General features: G+C 48.1%; 9 protein-coding genes across 9 annotated transcripts; 7 read left to right on the top strand and 2 right to left on the bottom strand.

The window, feature by feature from the left end:
• Positions 1–98: 98 nt before the first annotated feature.
• Positions 99–2,046, top strand: N7518_004201 (putative regulatory factor Sgt1; the record flags this gene model as incomplete). The annotated part of the gene is made up of 3 exons (XM_057185128.1): positions 99–393; positions 452–651; positions 718–2,046. The coding sequence occupies 3 exons, from the start codon at positions 99–101 to the stop codon at positions 2,044–2,046; spliced, it is 1,824 nt and encodes a 607-aa protein (XP_057041898.1).
• Positions 2,047–5,389: 3,343 nt separating this feature from the next.
• On the top strand, positions 5,390–6,726 carry N7518_004200 (folliculin domain-containing protein; the record flags this gene model as incomplete). The annotated part of the gene is made up of 2 exons (XM_057185127.1): positions 5,390–5,401; positions 5,449–6,726. 2 exons carry the CDS (start codon positions 5,390–5,392, stop codon positions 6,724–6,726), a joined length of 1,290 nt encoding a protein of 429 aa, XP_057041897.1.
• A 697-nt stretch (positions 6,727–7,423) lies between these two features.
• On the top strand, positions 7,424–8,398 carry N7518_004199 (CSN8/PSMD8/EIF3K family protein; the record flags this gene model as incomplete). The annotated part of the gene is made up of 2 exons (XM_057185126.1): positions 7,424–7,590; positions 7,828–8,398. 2 exons carry the CDS (start codon positions 7,424–7,426, stop codon positions 8,396–8,398), a joined length of 738 nt encoding a protein of 245 aa, XP_057041896.1.
• Positions 8,399–9,482: 1,084 nt separating this feature from the next.
• Positions 9,483–10,798, bottom strand: N7518_004198 (small subunit rRNA maturation protein TSR4; the record flags this gene model as incomplete). Its single annotated transcript, XM_057185125.1, has 2 exons — positions 9,483–10,616; positions 10,679–10,798. 2 exons carry the CDS (start codon positions 10,796–10,798, stop codon positions 9,483–9,485), a joined length of 1,254 nt encoding a protein of 417 aa, XP_057041895.1.
• A 252-nt stretch (positions 10,799–11,050) lies between these two features.
• On the top strand, positions 11,051–12,734 carry N7518_004197 (putative prenylcysteine lyase; the record flags this gene model as incomplete). The annotated part of the gene is made up of 2 exons (XM_057185124.1): positions 11,051–11,192; positions 11,245–12,734. 2 exons carry the CDS (start codon positions 11,051–11,053, stop codon positions 12,732–12,734), a joined length of 1,632 nt encoding a protein of 543 aa, XP_057041894.1.
• Positions 12,735–13,228: 494 nt separating this feature from the next.
• N7518_004196 (uncharacterized protein) lies at positions 13,229–13,846 on the top strand (the record flags this gene model as incomplete). Its single annotated transcript, XM_057185123.1, has 2 exons — positions 13,229–13,631; positions 13,683–13,846. 2 exons carry the CDS (start codon positions 13,229–13,231, stop codon positions 13,844–13,846), a joined length of 567 nt encoding a protein of 188 aa, XP_057041893.1.
• A 1,184-nt stretch (positions 13,847–15,030) lies between these two features.
• Positions 15,031–16,782, bottom strand: N7518_004195 (uncharacterized protein; the record flags this gene model as incomplete). Its single annotated transcript, XM_057185122.1, has 1 exon — positions 15,031–16,782. The coding sequence occupies one exon, from the start codon at positions 16,780–16,782 to the stop codon at positions 15,031–15,033; it is 1,752 nt and encodes a 583-aa protein (XP_057041892.1).
• Positions 16,783–17,105: 323 nt separating this feature from the next.
• Positions 17,106–17,897, top strand: N7518_004194 (uncharacterized protein; the record flags this gene model as incomplete). Its single annotated transcript, XM_057185121.1, has 2 exons — positions 17,106–17,399; positions 17,448–17,897. Coding segments are annotated over 2 exons (744 nt in total), but the record flags the coding sequence as incomplete, so codon positions are not given.
• A 1,538-nt stretch (positions 17,898–19,435) lies between these two features.
• Positions 19,436–20,387, top strand: N7518_004193 (uncharacterized protein; the record flags this gene model as incomplete). The annotated part of the gene is made up of 4 exons (XM_057185120.1): positions 19,436–19,454; positions 19,503–19,565; positions 19,617–19,868; positions 19,918–20,387. 4 exons carry the CDS (start codon positions 19,436–19,438, stop codon positions 20,385–20,387), a joined length of 804 nt encoding a protein of 267 aa, XP_057041890.1.
• Between the last annotated feature and the right edge of the window lie 38 nt (positions 20,388–20,425).

Here is a 20,425-nt window from a genome sequence, read left to right as displayed (position 1 = left end):
CGTGGACACCTCTGTTGATTTCTAACCTAATTGGGCTTAGCGTATAGATCACGGGATGTGAATTTCGCCGCTTTTGCTTTTTTCTATCAGAAGAATGCATGAGGTCATCTCTGGTCTTTGAGAGCATAAGATCAGCCATGACTTCCGAGGAGGATCTCGCATGGTTCCAATCAACCTTCCGTCCTATCCCAAAACCAGAGCTCCCTGACGACGCGGTCGAATACTCAATTTATCATATCCCGCCCCCCACCCCCGCCGTTATCGATGAAGCTGCCGAGACCCGGGCGCGATTGTTGGAGGTGCAACGTACAGCAGCCGATTTAACCAAAGACTTGCTCAAAGATTACATTTGGCAGCGTGATGCCTTTCGATTGGAAATTACAAAAGAAGATGGTACAGAGCTCTTGACCTCTCTCTGAATAGCGTTAAAGCTAATTGTCGCGGGATTTAGGAATCACCTCACTACAGGGTCGCACCACCTTTGGTGACTCTATCGAAGATGAATGGGTCATTGTGTACTTACTCCGTGAACTGACCAAGCGGCACAAAGATATCTGGGTCAAAGTGGCGGATGGCGATGGCGAATTTCTTCTGATTGAGGCTGCGGGAACACTCCCAGCATGGATAGAGCCAGATGTCGCAGACAATAGGGTGAGCTATGGCTTGTTGATTCGTGTCGGCTTATTGAAGATATCATACTAACCAGCCAATCTATAGGTGTGGATTAACCAAGGAGAGCTCCGAATCATCAAGCCTAAGCAGGAGGCGAAGAGACAGGTCACGGAGAAAATCTCACTCCCAGAGGCACGAAAGATTATCCAGAATGAACCCGGTCGCCTTCTTCGCTCGACAATAATTCAAGAAGAGGCCTTTTACCGTCTGCGCAAGTACCCTCAGCAAATCAGCGAAAACCTCCACTCTGCCATCATTACAATTCCTCGCAAGGTCGCATTTCTCCTACACCAAAAACCAGCATATATCTCGCCTGCGGTGGAGGCGTTCTATGTTCGTGATCCGATCGCCATGCGACCATTACGAGCGAAGGATGCGTCCGACCTTGTTTTCAAGCCGGACGACTTGGTCAACGTTAGTGTTCGGTTTACCCGTGTCGGATATGCGCAACTCAAAAGCCAGGAATTTCCGGTGCCAAAGACCTGGGCGGGCAAATTGCCCCCAACTGAGGATCACAAAGCATATGAGCGGGCGGAAGCGGGAATGAAACTTGCGTGTGGGTTCGAGATGCTGCTGTACGACCCCCAAAATCAAGATAAGCCTGCAGTCAGGGAAATGAAGTTCCTGCTCGAGGATGTGGACACAGGGGATGAAACCCTTCCGACCGATCAAGAAATCCAAGAAACCTGGGATAAGCGAGAAGACGATGAAAAATGGCTGGATATCAACTATGAGGATTTGGAGACAGAGCTCAAAGGGAGAGGTGAAGGCAAGGGAGCAGATGCTGGCAAATTCGGTGACGCTGGTGCCCAGGAAAATCTTCAACGGATCGTGGCTCGATTTGAAGAGTTCCTGAATGACAACTCAGCGGGCTTCGATGGTGCCGATTTCATTGATGACTTTGAGTCGGATTCCGACGTCGACGATGATGATGATGATGACGAGGAAGTCGACAGTGAAGGCGAGGATAAGGATGCATCATTCAACGAAGAGGAATTCTCTAGAATGATGAAAGAAATGATGGGCATACCCTCTGCACCCGATTCCATCCGCAAACGAGTGGAAGAGCTTGACTCGGACGGGGAAGACGACACGGAGCAGATCAAGGAGCTTTCCCGACGAATGGAGGCGGAATTGCAAGGTACGGGTGTGCTCGATCTCAACCGGCGCCCGCAAGAATTGTCTTCTGAGGCAAGTGCATCCAAAGGGAAGGCTGCCAAGATCTCCAATGAGGATGACGAGGATGAGAACATCAACATCAACCTCGCTAAGAATTTGCTGGAGAGTCTTCAGGGCCAAGCTGGAGCCTCCGGTCCGGCGGGCAATATGCTGTCAATGATGAACATGCGCATGCCCAAATATGATCGACCTTGAAGATAATAGTACATGCTCGAGCTATGTGGAGTAATCATTCGACATGCCTGAGAAAGCAAGAACAGACTCTGAATCTGCAATGGATTTAATGCCACCCCCATGCGATCGACTGAAGTGTCTCGTTTCGTTAGACAAAGTGATCCGTCGACCAAAGACAGGGGTTGTTCCTATTGTGGTTGCTAGTCAATGTGGTTCCCGAGGGCTATGATATCGCCTTACACTCCCGCCGCAGGGGATGGGGTTGGCGACGCGGCCGAACCGACATCTTTCAAGTGCCATGATGGCTATTGATGGAAAAACAAGAAAAAAAAACATTATGATTCCATCTTTCAGGTGGGTTCAACTAGGTGATCTAGGTCGGGCTTAACAATAATTCCGCCTAGGGCGGCTAATGAGGCCTTGCTGCCTTGATATGTTTTCTCTGGGTTAACTACGGATCAATTACATATCCTTTCAAAGATGTCACTAAGTCGGAAATAAATTAAATGTCTGCTAGACTCTCGCGCCTTCTATGGATGTGTATATGCAAATTCGCATAGAACTTGGCTACAGACTAAACACGTTCCACTCCCCTAGGATATATGGTTCAACGGGACGGTCCCTAGCTGCTTGAATAAACTTGTTAACTAGCGCCAGTGGGGCTAGCTAAAGCTGCATGATAAATATCATTCAAACCGATAAGCTATGTATGCAGACTGGCATACCCGCAGGGTGGCGACAGCTGGCGAGAGCTCCGTAGTACCCATATATATTAGGGCGAAATTGTCGATGGAGCAACGGTTCTGTGGAGTCGAGTGGTGACCAGATCGTGTGACTTGCTATTATTAAGGCCGTGCAGCCGATTCCAATGATCGAATACATACTCCGTATATTGTTCGGTGTTGTAGATACTAGAATGTATGTGGTACCTATGCATTGCATATAAGACGCTGATCATCAATATAGTACTTTAGGAATCCCACGTGGCTAGATCGTCCATGTCTTGGATCGAGCCAAGTGTTTGGGCTTGCCGATTGTGCCTGACCTCGGGCCAATATAAGAATGTCTCATTGCCGATCCACTTCTGCATGAAAACCATATTGGCGTTTACGTACGAAATACAACATACATAAACCACCTTCCCAAAACAATCGGGGATAACCCAATTACACGGAGTACGGAGTATACTACGGAGCAGTATATAAGGTACATATAATACAACATATCCATTTTTGTCTCACGTGTACTCAGTAGATCGTGATTGTGGAACATGAGTCGGTGTTTTATGTGAGCCGAGTCCATGCCCATGTGGGTATACCACTACGTGCTGTATAACGTAGGGGAAACCATTCCGCCCTCAGTGCGGGAATAGATATTCGGTACTTACTCCGTCTGCCAAACGCCGGTCAAGTGTCGTGTGCTTATTTGGTGGCGAGATTAATAAGGGATCCGCTCGTCAGTGGGTTGTCGAGTGGGTTTACGGTTCCTTTCGTTTTCCGTTACAAATAGTATCTTAAATCCCTCACTCCTAAATTAAACGCGATGGGAAATCAATAATGTCCGCGGCGTGATAGGGTGAGACTACATAGTAGCCGGGATGAAGGAATGAGCCGGGGTATATCACTAAAGGGTAACTAGACGACAGGATTTGACACATTGTATGGAGTACACCACTAGTGCCACCTAGTGTACGGAGTAATCCGTACTTAGTGTGCGACTACTCCGTATGCTCCGTACGGAGGTCACCTGGCTTCGTATGTCGGCAAGGATCTAGGATTTAGAAATCCGGCCCAATGCCGGGGCTCCTATTTCGGAGTACCAAGGTCTGTTTCATCTTTTGGAAACAGCCTGGACAAGATATGCTCGCCCGGTGGACGGAATAGGATCGGAGATATACATTAAACCTCCGTTTGCCATTTGGACGGATGGAATACGAAGTCAATATTTGACGGAGTTTAACTCCGAAGAACACCCTCATCCGGATGAAAGGGGGATTATGTTGGATATCCTTTGCCTCGAGTATATTGAATATTGCAGACGATAATATAACGGGGAAAAGGGATATCAACGATGACCCTACGACTCCCGGAGGCTTGGAAAACAAAGTTTTAGGTCCCTGCTAAACACGCTAACATGGAATCGGCCCCGATTCCCACTTTTCCACGGAACTGTTTGGTGTCCCACTTGGGGAAAGATGAGCATCTTTTTGGGATCCAAAGATCGTCTGTCCAGAGGTCAGGGAGTGTAGCCCATGAAATTATGTATATTGTACACATCCAATACGATGACGTCCAGCAAATCGGAGGACAGGGAATTCTTCCCTTTACCTCCTTGCCGTGCCCCTAACACGGAGTTATCTCCAGATTACTCCCCGAGAAATCCACCGGGCAGATGGCTGGAATAGAGACGGCTGTCGACTGATCTGACACATGCTGATTTTTGAGTGACATGAGAAGTGAGAAGGAAAAAAAAAAAAAGAAGCTACATCTATACAGGAGGCTGAGAGAGGAAGCGGTGAGCCCCTACCCCTGCCGATTCCTCTGATAGATCATATCAAACGTTAGAATTCATTGATATAGATTGTATGGATTGATATATGTATCAAGATGAAGATCATAGATGTACTCCGTAATATTCAGTCAAATTCCCTGCACGATCATTGGTACCACACATATTTCTACAATAGAGCCCCGGTTTGCAGCCACTATCTCCACTTGTACGCAACGGTCCAAGGGCAAACGAGAACAGCCCCTCGGGACAAGGCGCTAGGCAAAGCGCGGAAACCCAGGAATATTAATGGTCGGCCCGATTTTATAATGACTTTCACATGCAGCAATCCAGGAGAGGAGCATGAAAGAATGTGATCGGAAGACATCCGGAAGGGTGGTGTAACTAGAGTGAAGTACAGCCATTCAAGGGAAGAGATAAAGCGAGATATAAGATATAAGAAGCGAAGAGGAAAGAATAGAAACGAAACGAACGAAAATCCGAAACCAAGTGGATTCGACGTTCTTTGCTTCCATCGACCTTCCATTTGGGAAGTTCCCGAAAGCGCAACTCCCGGGCTTCCACCGAAGAAGTTCCCCCCCAGGGCCTTAGCCCCTTCGATTATTATTGCTTGTCTTCTTATTTATCACATCACAACTCCACTACTCCGTACTTCTCTTTCTTTTTAATATCTCAACTCGAAGCCCCCTTCTCTTTCTTTGCCTCTTTTTTAGTTTGCTTTTTTTTTAACCTTCTTCCCCCCCCCTGGAACTGGTCGCTGTGTGGACCCGCATACCGGCCTTTCGTCATTATCCAGTCACAGCATGCCTTGGGACAATGGACTAAAGATGCTGGTTGTTGCTTGATCAGGTCCACCATGGATTTCATTGTGAGTATAAAAAAAGTATATCCGTGAGCTTAGACTGACTTGGGCAGCTTTCTTTGACGCACTTCTGCGAGGTGCATGGTCCAACCTCTATCATTTGCTCGCAGGTCTTACCTTTTTCATGTCCGCAATGTCACCCCGAACCCGATCACTCTCCCCAGGGTACCCCGGCTTCACATGAATCGCGCTTCGATGAGACTCGATCGAATAAATCTGCCGAGTCCAAGTCGCCTAGAATTGAAGATCACCCATACTTTCTCAAGGGACATCCGACCTCACCCGATGAAAAATCCAGCCGAGGTGGTGTGAATGGCGACACCTGCGCGAGTTGCAGCTTGTCTCTGCCAGAAAATGTGAGCAAACAGCTGCCACCCGGCGCGCCTGGAAGTCGCGACGCCAAAGGCAATTCTACTAGTCCTGTGCTTCGCTCGCGCGAGCTCGTTTACTCATGTGGCAACAACCATTCCGAGGTGGATGATGAGACCGACTATCACACTCATGCTTCTCCTCCCGAATCACTTCACTCTGCCTCGGTTGCCTCCGATTCTTCATGCCACACTCACATCCATACCTATCTCTCCCAGCGCGGGCCGCCTAACCCCGCCGACTATGCTCTTCTCCGACGCTCTTCTATTCGCACCCTGAGCTGTGAGCTCCTGCCCCGGGGACTTTCGTCCGGCCCGATCTGCTTCGGCGACGGAGTCGCCGGTTACACCATTGCCTACATTTTCCGTCTGCCGGACCCCATGGCCCGCGGCAAGCGACGTAGTTATGCACTGGTCGCATTGGCGGGACGAGATGCCGGAAGAGCATTCCGCGCATGTCCCATCATCTGGCGTGCATTCGGCCGCATCGCCACTAGCATTGTCCGCGCTGCTGAACGCTTCCAGGAAGACGAGAAGACCCGCGATGAGCAGAACAACCCAAGACAGGCAGGTCGCCAGTACCCTCCCGTTTCATCCTTCCTCACCGGCCGGGGTATGGACCCGGCGGGCCGGCGCGCGGCCGGTCAGATTCGTGCCCGTAATTTGGCCGAAATCGTCGGCAATGAATACATCTTTACCGAATTACATGCTCATTTCGTCGCGCTTCTGCAACAGCTGGGCTTAATGTTTGGCGGCATCCCTCTCAACGAGGAACGCTTTGTCTGCAGCACCGTGGGCGACGATGCAATCCCCAGTGCTTCTCAGCCAGTCCTCGTATCCAAGGCCATCCAGCCACAGAACGGCCAGAAGTATGACACCAACGACATCGACATGTCTACCCTTGAAATCTCGGCGGGACCCAAGGCGATTCCTATTGCGCCTCGTCGTCCCGTCATGGCTTGAAATAATATTTTCGTCATTTGCATGAACCTCTTATTGAGATACCCGCCTGCTTTGTTCTTGTGTTTCAGGCACCTTCAACCTTGAGCTTCTCTTATTCTTTGTTTTTTTGCGCTTTATTTTGTGCTTTTATGCCGGTTGGCAAGGTGTTTCGACCGATTTCTGCATTGCTTCCTGCATACGATTCGGCATTTCCTTGCTTTTTTGTTTTTGTTTTTTTTTTTTTTTGCGATATGGGCATGGGCATAGACTATGGCGTCTTACAGACACGGAACGGAGTTTCTTGTTTTACCAGCCACGTTTTCGGTTTTTTCTTGAAGGGACATGCCTTTCTTCTCTTGGGCACCTCGTTCGATCTTCACGGAGTTCGATTCGAGCACGTCTCTAGCGGGTTTCCATTCTTGGGACTGGTGCTAATTTATGATTGAGATGTCACGATCGCACGAGGCATTCAAGAGATATGTATTCTATGTATTATTTGAACACGAGTCAATCTAAGGCCATTGGCCACTTTTCTTTTTCGGAGAATCGAGTTTTATTGTTTGCAAATGTGTGGTATAGTCCGGAAGAATTCCGGGTAATAGTGCCCTTCTAGGTTAATCCGGCCACGGCCACAATCAAACCTTGGAAAATCCCACCAAAAAGAACAGCAGAGACAAAAGACCCGCATCACCTCCCACCTCCCTCCAGCAATATCAAAATGGTCGCCTTCGACAAGTGTGAGACCCGGCCGGCCCATATTGAGGCAATCCTCAATGGCCTCGATCGGTACAACCCCGAGACCACCACCGTCTTCCAGGACTATGTGTCCCAGCAGTGCGAGGACCGGTCATTCGACTGCTACGCTAACTTGGCCCTGCTGAAGCTGTGAGTTGGACCCCTTTCTTTTAGCGAGGCATTGCATTGCGAAAATCATATTTGGAAAGCTCCACTATGATGAGTATCTTTCAAAAACGTTTCCTATTACCTGACATCCCATAATATACTTGGGAATGTTGAGAAATTGAAGATACTGAACGTGAAGAACCCATTGATTGGTTGCCTAAATTCATCATAAAATTTGCGAATCCAAGCTGACAACAACCCTTTTCAAAAAAAATCTAGCTTCCAGTTCAACCCCCACCTTATCCAACCCGACACTGTGACCAACATCCTGGTCAAGGCCCTGACCGTGTTCCCCTCACCCGCCTTCTCGCTCTGCCTTGCTCTGCTCCCAACAAACACCCAGCCCTTCCCCACCACCAACGAAGCCCACTCCGCCTCGCAGACCTCCGACTTCGTCGAGTCCGTGCAGAAGCTCACCCGCCTGTCCTCACTCCTCGAGTCCGCCCAGTATGCCCAGTTCTGGTCCACTCTGAACTCGGACGACCTGTACGCAGACCTGACTGCCGACGTTGCCGGCTTCGAGGAACTCGTCCGCATCCGCATCGCCGTTGAGGTCGGCAACACCTTCCGCTCCATCACCGCCGAGAACCTCGAGTCCTGGCTCGATGTCCGCAGCCGTGACGCGCTCGACAAGTTCGTCGTCGACGTCTGCGGCTGGAAGGTTGATGGTGCCGTCATCCGCGTGCCTACCAACAAGGAAAACGAGGCCCGCTCTGAGGTCAAGAGCGAGCACGTCGGCATCGAGCAGTTCGGTCGTGTCATCCGCCGTGGCTTCGAGTTGCCCGCATAAGCGCCTACTGCGGAAGCTCTTTATTCTTGATCTTCTTTTTTTCGCATCACCTTTTTTTAAAATCTCCAAAAAGCTGTGTGAGGGAAATCTTTTGATTTCCATCCATGACATGAGTTCATGAATCCCACCCCCGATCAAGTGACGAACCGATGAGAGATTTCGCATGGAGGAGGGGCTCGGAGATGAGTCGGGGCCTGGCGCATCCGGTGTTTTTTTTTTTTCTTTCTATTTCTCTTGTCTGTATTGGATTCTTTTTTTTACTTGTCCGTGCAAATATTTGCACTGGGTAATATGAGGAAGAGAGATAGATGTGATGTTTATACCATTAGCATAACTTCAGTCGTGTCTCCACAAGGCCGGCTTTGCTGCCAATATCAAAAATCATACAGAGCCAGTTCTAGAGAAGCAATGGGGATACAGCACGACATAGTGTCATTTGCGGAGGATAGTTATAAGCCCAAATGACAACAACATTCAGAAAATCACCTTATTCCCAGCTGAATCAGAATACAGCTGAATTAACAGGAGGGACCCGCCCAGTCAAAGTATCCTCAAGCGCTCAGTCAATCCTTCTCGGATATATAGACTTTAAGAGAAGAGATGATAGTACTAGGTTTATTTATCAAGTCCTCTACCTTAAACATACATACAACCTAGATTGCTAGATAACCAAGGAAGTTCCGTAACTGGTTCTAACACACCTCTAATGTATATAAACTAACCGGTTGAGGTACCCGTGCCCTAACTATGTCTAAGTTGCTACTGACAAATAGGCTAAGCCCATCTGTATCGATATAATCTCCAGAACTTCTTTTACAGAACTTCTCCCGAGGCCACTTAAAGAGAGCAAAACTCACATGGAGAATCATCGTCGCATAAATGGCACCAACGCAGCACCATTCCCGTGGGCAGACTCAAACATTCGATATACGAGAGCCATTCTCTGCATCAAAAGTGACAAAAAAGTAACAAGGCGATCTCTCGGCAATACATCCAAAATACTCCGTTTTCCTGGTCACATTGCTATGTACAACCTAGGGTAGGCAAAGCCCTCACATCTAATGCAAAACATCCACATCCACATCTACCTCAACTCCTCCCACTGCACACCAGCCCATTCCTCCCGCCACCCAGTAACGCCCAACTCCTGCGGCGTACAGTTCTGACCACAAACTCCCATGATGATAGTGCCCCACTCCATGCCCGCATCATCCTTCCCAAGCCCAACACCAGGACGCCCCTCCTCAAGCATAGTAATAGCATGCGGCACAAGCTGGAACTCGAAAACACGCTGGCTTCCACAGTACTCACAGGCCGGGATCCTCCCCGAACCGAGTGTGGTGATCTTGGCACCAGGAGCATTGTGAACATGCAGCCGGGAACCGACCTCGTCACCAGTTGAGTATAGCAGTGGCGTGCCGCGGAACTCATACCGCAGCACCTGCTCCGGGTTGTGCTCGATGCGCATCGAGAACTTCATAAAGTCCTTGTCGAGCTCGGACTCGAAAGTGTCCTTGAGCTCCGCGCCACCAGCGCCCTCTTCCTCCATTGGTTCAATTTGCACGTTATCTGGCACTGTGGGTGAAGATGGCCGGGAGAGAGTTTCGTATTCTGCGTCTAGGTAGAAATTTTTGTACGGCGGAGGGAACGCGGACTGCGCGGGCCACGGAGCCGCTGTGCTTGATTCCGGTGTTTTCTTTGTCGCGGCTGAGGGCGGTGGCGAGGAGATGCGCACTTTATCGGCGAAAGATGAGGCCAGGTTGGTTGCAGACACGGCGGGCTTCTCGGCTGTAGGTGCTGTCGCCTGAACTGGTGTCGCGAAGGGGTTGCTTCCTGCGGGTGTTGGGCCCGAAGCGGATGAGAAAGGGTTCGGGTTCGAAGATACGTTGCTCGTCAAGTTTGTTGCGCCGAACAGGCTCGCTCCTAGGTCTTGCTTGGGTTGTTCTGGTGCGACGGGCTGGGTTTCCTCTGTTTTCGTTTCAACCTGTCTGTTTTGTCCACCGACGGCGACTTTACGCGCTGCGCGGAATGCTCTGATACTGCCTGGCTTGCGGTTGCAGGGCTTTCTGGGGCAGCCGAATAGGTATAGGCGTCGTTCATCGGTCGGGAAGTGATCGGGCAGGTCGCCGTGCAATTCGAGGAGGAGCAGCATTGGGCTGTTGCAGACTTTGCAATTGGCGAAATCGCCAGGTGCTGGGGATGCTTCATCGAGCCATTTCTGAACCAAAGTAGCGGTTAGTTGAAATTGGTTATACAAAGTGATCTCTCGTGGTAACATACCGGCCAGCCTCCAAGATGGCTGATTACATCCTCGATGACATCCTCAGCAGCATAGCCTAGAAGCACACCGGTATCGGTGAAGTCCTCATCGACACTGGAGTCACTGTCATAGGAATCCATTTTGAATTGCTCGGAGTTAAGTAAATCAAATCTGTGATGCCCCTCAAAAAGATAAGCGATATGGAAATGCACTAGTCCTAGAAGAGACTAGCGTGACATGGGCCGACTACCAAATTAGACTCATGGACGGCATCACCTCCGCCCTTATCCTTCATCATCTGATGATATCTTGAAATATATTAATCTCTGGCTAATCAGTATTTACTGTTCGACTACCAATTAGCTCTGCCATTTTCTAGTGCTACCATAATAATGTGGCCGTCTATGCCACGGCATATCCCTCTCTTACTGTACTCCATCCTAGCTGCCCTACTCGTCTCGTTTGGCAATGCAGCAGAACAAGAACAACTGCGAGAAGCCGCCAGTGCAACCCCAAAGCGTGTGGCAATAATTGGTATGCCTCTCTCTAAAGAACACAGTTCCATACGGGGCTGATACTCCCATAGGCGCCGGAGCCGGAGGCTCGTTTGCTGCATATCAACTGCGCAAGCTGGCAGATGAAGCCAAGATTCCTGTGGAAATCACAGTCTATGAGCGTGAATCATATGTTGGCGGCCGCTCAACAACAGTCAATGTATTCGACGACCCAGCGTACCCCATTGAACTGGGTGCTTCCATTTTTGTCCAGATCAATTACAACCTGGTCAACGCTTCCCGTGACCTCGGCCTGACGGTCAATAGTGCTGACCATGCACGGCCCAGGGAGACTGCTGAGAGTATCGGGATCTGGGATGGGACCCAGTTCGTTTTCACGTTGAAGAATTCGTATAGCTGGTGGAATATCGGCCGGCTCTTCTGGCGTTATGGACTGGCGCCTCTGCGTACTCAGAATCTGGTAAAGAGTGTCGTTGGCAGGTTTCTCCGCCTTTATGAAGAGCCTTTATTCCCTTTCAGCTCTCTTACTGAGGCGGCTATTGCGGCTGACTTGATCAATGCTACTGCATCTCCTGGCGATGTGTTTCTCCGGGCAAATGAAATCAACTCGCTGTTTGCGAATGAGATCATCCAAGCAAGTACTCGAGTGAATTATGGACAGAACCTGCAGCTGATTCATGGCTTGGAATCTGTCGTCTGTATGGCTACGGATGGAGCTGTTTCTATCGAGGGTGGAAATTGGCGCATTTTCGATGGCGCGCTGAGGGCCTCGGAGGTGAATATCAAAGTGAACACCACCGCAACTGAGATTTCACGCAACGATGATGGGACTGTACGGGTCTCCTCAAAGCTCAACACCGCTACCAGCTCCGAGCATGAGCTATTCGACGAAGTTGTCATTGCCGGTCCTTTGCAGTACTCGGATATCTCCGTCTCCCCTCCCTTGGAACACACTCCAGATGAGATTCCATATGTCAATTTGCACGTTACTCTCTTTGCATCCCCTCACCGCATCTCACCGAAGTATTTTGGTCTGAACGATTCAAATGCTCGAGCGCCCGAGACTATTCTGACCACTCTACCCAAGGGCGTTGATCTGGGTTCGAACCCAGATGGTGTTGGCCTCACCGACTTCTGGAGTATTAGTACACTTCGAACAGTAGATCATTCTGTTGCGGGTTCTGAAGACAAACAGCAACATTATGTTTACAAAATCTTCTCGCCGGGGCGGCCCACGGCTGAATTCATTGCGCAGATTCTGGGGCTGGAGAGTGAGACTGTGGGGAGCAATACGACCATTGGAGACCTATCGATAAGTGATATCAGCTGGTTCCACGAGAAGCTATGGAACCCATACCCTCTTCTGTATCCGCGAGTGACCTTTGAGGAGACTCTTCTAGCTCCAGGTGTGTGGTACACAGGTGGCATCGAGAGCTTCATCTCGACAATGGAGACTAGTGCATTGATGGGCCGGAACGTGGCAACTCTCATGTTCCAGTCGTGGCAGAAACAAGGAGATCAGACAGACAGTGATGCCTCGTCCTGGGACAGGGAGCTGTAAGCCTGCTTATATCTTGTCTTGGCTTGCCAGCCGCCTTTTGTCAAACTAAGCGTTATGCATGGAAAGTCTTTTTCTTGTTATGAGCCTTGCATTTGTTATTTACAACCTGATCTTATATGAACCGCTCGATATAGAATGAAATAACGGTGCCGCTTAACTTGTCATGTCAAATGTCCTTTTCGGATGAAGGGATCTTGCTGGTACAAAGATGTGCATAGTCTGATGGATTAGCACGGGATAAAGCACAGTCTGCTAACCAATATTATGCCTCTATCGCCAACTATAAACGTAGTTGGATCGATCACATGATAGCGGGGCGGACTCTACGGAGTTCTATTCGACAGTTATCCCCACAGGCATTTTGATGTCGAGCTTCCAATTAAGACCTCAAAGCCGTCGCAGCAGATACAGATACATTCCGAAAGTCCCCGTTCTATTGCCGTTCTTTTGACACTTAATTAAATTCCTCCACAACAAGGAAGCCTTGAGGCACAATGTCTAGGCTATCCTCTTTCTCATTACAACCAGTCACCGCCGAGGATATTCCGACCCTCGTTCGTATCCATGATGAGGCATTTGAAAATGACAAGCTTATGCATTTGATGTACGGCTTGCCAGATCAGAGAGAAGACATGATAGGATTCCTTCGGGGGCTACTCACGACTAGTTCAACTGCACTGTTTTTGAAGGCGACGGACAGAGAGACTGGTGAAATCATGGGGTGGTCATTGTGGACTGTCTACCTTGACGGAAAAACCCATGAAAGAGAAGCGGCAGCCACCGAAGAGAGACAGAAAACAGCCCCTGACACTGCGGGTAACCCAGCAGCCTTCCTAGACTTCTATAGAGCTGTAGCAGCAAGGCGAAGAAAATGGATTACTGGAAAATGCGCTAGCCGTGAGTTGACCAAATTTTTACGATAGAAGCCTTTACTCAGATACTCTATAGTCCTCGAGGTTCTCGCGGTCCGTCCTCAAGCCCGGGGTAAAGGTGTCGGCACTGCACTTGTCAGAGCAGGGCTAGAAGAAGCCAGTTTCCATAAGATACAGCATGGCTGGAAGCATCATCCGCAGGTCACGCGATGTATCGGAAGTGCGGGTTTCATGATATAGGGGATCCTATTAATATGGATTTGAGCGACTATGGGGCGAAGGGAAGAGTGAAGACAGTGTGTATGCAGTTTGGTTTACAAAATTAGGATAGAATACTTCGTTGGCTCGAGAATAAATACCGCTGCGGTATGAGATGTTAATAGTCATCCTTAATTTATAACTAAAGTCGATATTAGCACATATTATACATCTTGTCGATTGGGAAGTCATTAGACGCACCAGTCTCGCTTCTACGTTTGGCGATGTCAATAGACCTCTTAGCAATGCTGATAGAATTCATAATCCCATCGACGCGTTAGCTTGCCAGCCTCCTTTTGTCAAACTAAGCGTTATCTAAAGCGAAATATATCTATTTTGTATCTACACACACGATGTAGTATAGAAAATTAAGAATTCGAGCGAGAAGTCACTTCCTATTTGGCCTTCTTCGATCTCCGTATTCTATCAAATCCAAAGGTTACCCCGCTGTCTTATTCAACCCCACCATCTCTGGCTTCGTCTTCCAAATCGCCATCCTTGTTCCTCCTTGCATCTGTGAAACTATGTTTCTACGTCTACTAAGAATTCGGCTTGACTAAACGATTCTCTAGTTCAACCGCGGCCTGGTTGCAACTAGCGTCTTGTTCGGACGAACCCATTTTTCGATCTAAGCGACGCCTCTAAACTGCTCTGACCTAGGTAAGCAGTCTATTATTTCCTTTGATGGGGTTCTCAGAACCGGGTAAGCTAAGAATTATGATGCTATCTAGTAGACGAGAGTCTCTGGGTTGCTGCCTGCGCTTCAGGATTTGACACTCGATGGATCGGCTTATCGATTTCTTTTCCGGCGCGCACTGGCAGCAAACAGGCCAGAACACATTTTTTTGCGATGACGATGGCTTGAAAAAAGTTTGGGATGAAGTAGCTGAACACCTCCCCCCACAATTCAAGGGATGCGGGCTACAGGCATGGAAAACCACGGACACAGCAAAGATGTTCGGACAGAATGGGTTCATTAAGATCTTGTCAGGAAAAGGCACTATTGTCGGCGGGAAGGCCTTCACGCCAGACTCGAGTCTAGTATTTTTCGAAAAAGAAGTTATCCTCAATGGCTTCCTCCTTTTCATCATAGCCATTCCTCGAACCCCAAGCCTAGCATGATTCTGTCTGCACCAACCAAATCACGATATCATTGTCTCAATCCCTCAAGCGTATGGATCGAATCTCTGTACTTGGGTAGGGTAGTTGGAAAACGTCGTGTCTGTTCGAACATTGGCATTGCCATAGTTCTGCTCCGTTGGGGAATGGGTGGTTGCATAAGGTGTGATCTGGGGAAAGTTTGACAATATCAAGGAGTCGACAGTGCCGGGGAGAAAGTCGGAATATAATATATCTGGCTCGATATCCATCGATCTCGGCAAGTAAATTTGCGGTGATATGGAAGGTATTACCGTGTCAGCCGAGGAAGGAATCATGAATTGTGAAAACAGACGAGGATGCATGATTCCTGGCTCAGGATCAACTCCCCGGTTGACATCATGTGTGATTGTCTGTGACTGAACATGTGGTAAAATACTTGAAGAGTTTGCTGTCACCTCTCCTATACTCCATGTTGCCGGGCTCGTGGCTGGCGGATTGTGACTGGCGTCAAAATGGCGTATTCTTTGATCTTGATGTAAATCCAAATTCCCGCTGAACAACATTTGACTTCCACCTCCAGTGCTTGTTCCAATATAATGACCGAGTCCGTTTGAAGGCAGAACTTGTTCGACTCGGGTTATGTTGGCTTTCGGTGGCCCATTCTCTTCTGTCTGCGCCTCAGATGATTGGTAGATGGTGTCCCGCATATTTAGACAATTCGTTCTACAGTAAGATTCGAAATCAGACTGTAACCTTTCCGACCACACCGCAGCTCTTTTTATGGAATGTAAAGAAGGCCGCAACGAGCGATGGCTATATGCACAATCCCCAGAGCCGAGATGAGCATCTTCCGGAATCAGGAAGTCGATGAGTTGAGGCAATTGTTGAACTGTCAGCAACTGAAATTGATGAAATTCGAAGATCGCCACCGCGGAAAATAGACCTCCAGCGACCTGCTCCAGAGAAGAATCCCCAAGGGCTTCCTCTATCAAGTCTTTGAACAACAATTGAATTGTGCCTTGACATAGTGCTTTGTTGGCCACGCTGCGATCTGTGTCGCGACAACCGGCATCTCTTAGGTATTGAGAAACTTTACCAAGCCGTTTCTTTGACCTTTGACCTCCTGGAGAGGATTTACTGATTTGAGAGTAAAGTTGATCAACTCTGGTAGACCAACCTCGTTTGCGCTCCCATGCCGTGAATTCTCGAGCAAGCGAAATCTGGCAAAGTCCTTTCAAGAGTCTCTCCTTTTCGTTGGGGGTCTTATTCCCATCAATTCGCTTGATGTGATCCAGGCGCATGTTGAATCCTCCTCGGCCCTGAACATTGTCCAACAAGTCAAAGAGCGACGCTGTCTTCTGAGAAAATTCCACGAACTTTGGAAGGTGTTTCTCTATGGCTTGCAAAAGCTTGGCCAGTCGAGTCTCCGTGGCTAGTTCTCTTTTGCGGTTTCTTACATTGACTTGAGCCAAGGTAGATTTACCATGCGACCGTAACCCATCAAGAGTCTCAGGTTCAGCCTCATGGTTCCTTTCGCTCTCAGCAGTTCTCGATGGTTCGGTCGGGTCGGCGATAGCGTGCGACCGGTCTTCGAGCTGGCAAGGAGAGTGGTCCTCGGGGGTTTCATGGTTGCGAAATGGCAACTGCTCTGCTTGTATATTGGAGCTCGTTGTGTTGTTATGAGGTTTGACGGCGAGAACGGATCTAACCTGTTCTAATGTTTGTAGGGCGAGGTCGCGATGAGCGTGGAGTATTTCATTTGAAGAATTGAGAAGAACCCGCAAAGCCAATACGGTTTCAGCTTCAGAAGCATACATTCTCACAGCGAAATTCTTAGTTGGAGGTTAGAGAGACTCCACGGGGCCAACAGCCAGGGAAAGCTCCTGGTTTTGGATGAGAAGAGCAATAAAGGGCACATTTCGACGAGCCAATGAATGTGTAGATTGTCAGATCGCGTTCTAACAATCTACGCATTCATTGGCTTTCAGCTTCGCGGGAACATGCAGAGTCACAAGTTTGGGCTCATCACCCTTTCCCCCGCTTTGCTTTCTTTGGCTTTGCCTTCTTGAGACCATAGCTAATTACTACAGTCCTACCTGACTTTCCCTGTAGATCTTGACTATATCATCATGATATAAAGAAACTGCTGTTTCTCGGACTTATCCGAATCTCTGAGGTTTACCACCGGGAGACTATGACCTGTTTGAGCTTATACAGAATTCGTTGTATGCTTTCGAGCTACATATCGCGCCTCTTCACCTCCCCAGGCAGCTCGCGAGAGACAGTTTTATTCGGAGGTCCAGATCCCAATCGAGGCTGTACGCATGAATCTGCGAATGGCACCACGCCAATGATGTCGAAGGAAGAGCCAGCCTTGCCTACCGCTTCAAGCCCTGGTGTTTCTGGCAAAGACTCAGTACCAATACGCTTGCACGTAGGTTGTCCTTTCCTCCACGTTAATACCGAGATCTAACCAAATTAGACCGTGCGAATTTTGTTTTCTTACAAAGGAACTCAACCTATGGAAGACATCAAAAGAAAGGGCCTCGACGATGTGGTTTTTGATGCTATTCCTCTTCAAGATTTTAATGCTCAAGCCCAGGACGATTATGGCAATACGAACGATGCATTTCTAGTGGACCTTGCGGTAGTCGAGGCTGGTATTTCACGGGTTTGGGGAAAATATGGGATCATAAAATTCGTCCCCTTGAGCAGCGATGATCCGATTGTCTTTCAACAATCGGCAAAGGATTCTGACTTGAGGAAAGCTCTTTGTTACCAACACCTACACTCAAAATACCTGCAGGAGTATGAAAAAAGGCAACTTCTGGCAGCAGTTTTGGGATATGAGATACACAAGGGTTTGAACGATTGGTATGATGACTGTCTCGAAGACATTAGTAACCGCCTCAGAAAGCTCGGATACTTTTGATCAAAGCATGTATACATAGTTCCAATTCATATATTGCACCTGCAATGATCACTTAGGGCTTATAAGCACAAATAATGCGTTGATATCGTTCTATCTTAACTTAGTCGATGAAGCATCGAAATGGCAAGTGATCAGCGTCGGCATTATAAGTCGTGTCCCCACGAAGAAGATTGAGTCTTTGTCGAGAGAAAGACTGTGTAGGTCCTTATGAAGGCTCGGGCTTCTCAAAGCCTTATAGATATCTAGCAACATGATAGCATCTTGGCTAAGATTTTCTAACGGCGTCCGTTCTCACCGAGAGTCAATTGGTGAACATTGCCTCTAAAGCAGTTTTTGCTAGATCATATAGGAATTAGACAGGAATCGGGTTGGCTATATATCATTGTCACTAGCAAAAATGCCTGTACTTACCATGACTAGATCTTCTGGATAGTAGAAAAAGGTCCCCTTTATAGCCTCCTGGAGTTGTAAAAAAACAGCTTATGTATGAAGCATTTCCTCTCTGTTGATGCTTTCACCATACTTGTCTACACTATTACTCACATTGGCCTCATGGAATGTCTTTCTTTTGTCTCGCTTCGATCGTTTCGATCACTTCTTCCAAACTGGGTACGGTCTTTTTGCGGATCGGAAGGAAAGCAAGAAGCAGATGAAGACCTAAAACCAACGATCCGAAATGCTGGCTCATATACACGGACTGAGCCTGCAGTATACATACTGCCTCCATCAGTCTGCAATCCAAAACCAACGGATAAGGGAGAAACATCCCGGATTAGTCCACTTAAAGATTATTCCAGTGAGTTGCCCGGTAAAGCGCAAGACTTTTTTTATTGTTGCTCTCTCACACTTCAACCCCTAGCAGACCGGGCTCGAAACATCCCTACGCAATTAGACGGCAACTCAGACAGCACAATCATTGTGCTACCTTACATCCCTCCCAATATTCGACTTGTCAAAGGCATGATCATTGATGTCGGAGTGAGGAGCACCAATTATTCGACTAATTTTGGAAAGGCTGCCTTGAACATGGTGCCAAATATTAGCCAGGTAAGTCTCTTTTTTAGTTCCACTTCATTCTCAGGATTATTGATTTCTGATGGCTTCTTGATAGCCAAATCTTCCAGATATCAATCTAAAGGTCTAAATGGAACGATTTTACTAGCTAGCATTGTGTGTCAAGAAAAATGCGTTGCATGGAAAGTAACAAAAATCTAGACCATGGTAATTCTACCAGCTGACGCCTGGTTAGAGAAAGAACAGGGACGGTAGTTATCCGTAGATGCCTGTAAGCACAACGGACTTGCCGTCAAATGAGTCGAAGTGATGAAGTGCAGGTAGTTTTCACCCAGAGATAATGGACTTGACTGACTCCGAGCTTGAGATCACTTAAATTAGAGTGTCTACTTACCAAGTCCTGGCTCATCAGCTCGTCTAAGCCATCCAAGGACGTCAAACGGCTCCAGCATATATTAAGGATATAAAAAGAAAGACCTCTTCCAGCAATGCTTTGAGAAAGGCAAAGAATCAGATCAACAAAAATGGACTTCGCTCCTCACGGTATGCTCTCCAACAGCCACATCATTATAAAACTAACTGAAGGACCAGATCCTGATACGTTCTTGCGAGAATTTAGAAGAATAGGGACGGGAATCTATGACGCTCCAGATGGTCAGAGAGATGTACCTATTGAGTTAAGTTATATTGGCTAACAACTTACAGACTTTGTCATAAAACTCGACGCAGACACGCGAGGGCCTTTATTCGAGCCTATCGACGAGAAATTATGGACAGCGTGCGCCGGAAGCAGCATAGTTACGCATTTCACAATTGATCGGATATATGAGGCCCTTCAGAAATCCGAGAACTGCAGCCATATTTGGGCGCTATTCGAAAGCTTTTTTGCTATTTCCCGGGAGTCGAAGATAGAAGAGATGTGCGTGATCGGGCCAGGTGTCTATCCAGTCCCTAGTGGTGAGAAGTGTATTATGATTTTATTAAATTGGAGGCTAACTTACGATAGACTTGATGATAATGCGCACGAACAGACAGGCCGCCATAGGAGGCTATTCTTATAAACTGATTTCGAGGCCTCTACACAGCAATTGTCAACGCCTCTTTACGCTTGCCAGAGGGGGACAACAAATTCGGTTTGCTGAGATCTACGCGGGTCTATGGGTTCTCGGTGCATTCAAGAAGTCTATATTCTTGGAAATGCGGATCATTATGAGGCACTGGCTTCGAAATAAGGAGTTTTCTATCACAGAGGAGGGGATGTTAACCACGCTTGTCTTGCAACTAGGACAGCCTGTCAAGATTCAGGGCATTGCCAGACTTGTAACAGGCCGGGTCCTTCAAGACAAATATATCATGACTCGAGTTTTGCCGTCTGGAGGGTTCCATTGGATTGTCAAGTGCGAAGCGTCAAATATTCCAAACTATTGGCAGGAACCGAGGGCAACCCTGCAGGAACTTGTCAATGCTTTGTGTTGAGCGGTGTCGTTTTGTTTTCGCTGTATTTTCAATGCTTC

This window comes from Penicillium psychrosexuale (assembly GCF_028828465.1).
Source record: "Penicillium psychrosexuale strain IBT 29551 chromosome Unknown utg000003l, whole genome shotgun sequence".
NCBI classification, from domain to species: Eukaryota; Fungi; Ascomycota; class Eurotiomycetes; order Eurotiales; family Aspergillaceae; genus Penicillium; species Penicillium psychrosexuale.
The sequence above is the reverse complement of the archived record's forward strand: the minus strand, read 5'-3'. Positions and strand labels throughout refer to the sequence as shown.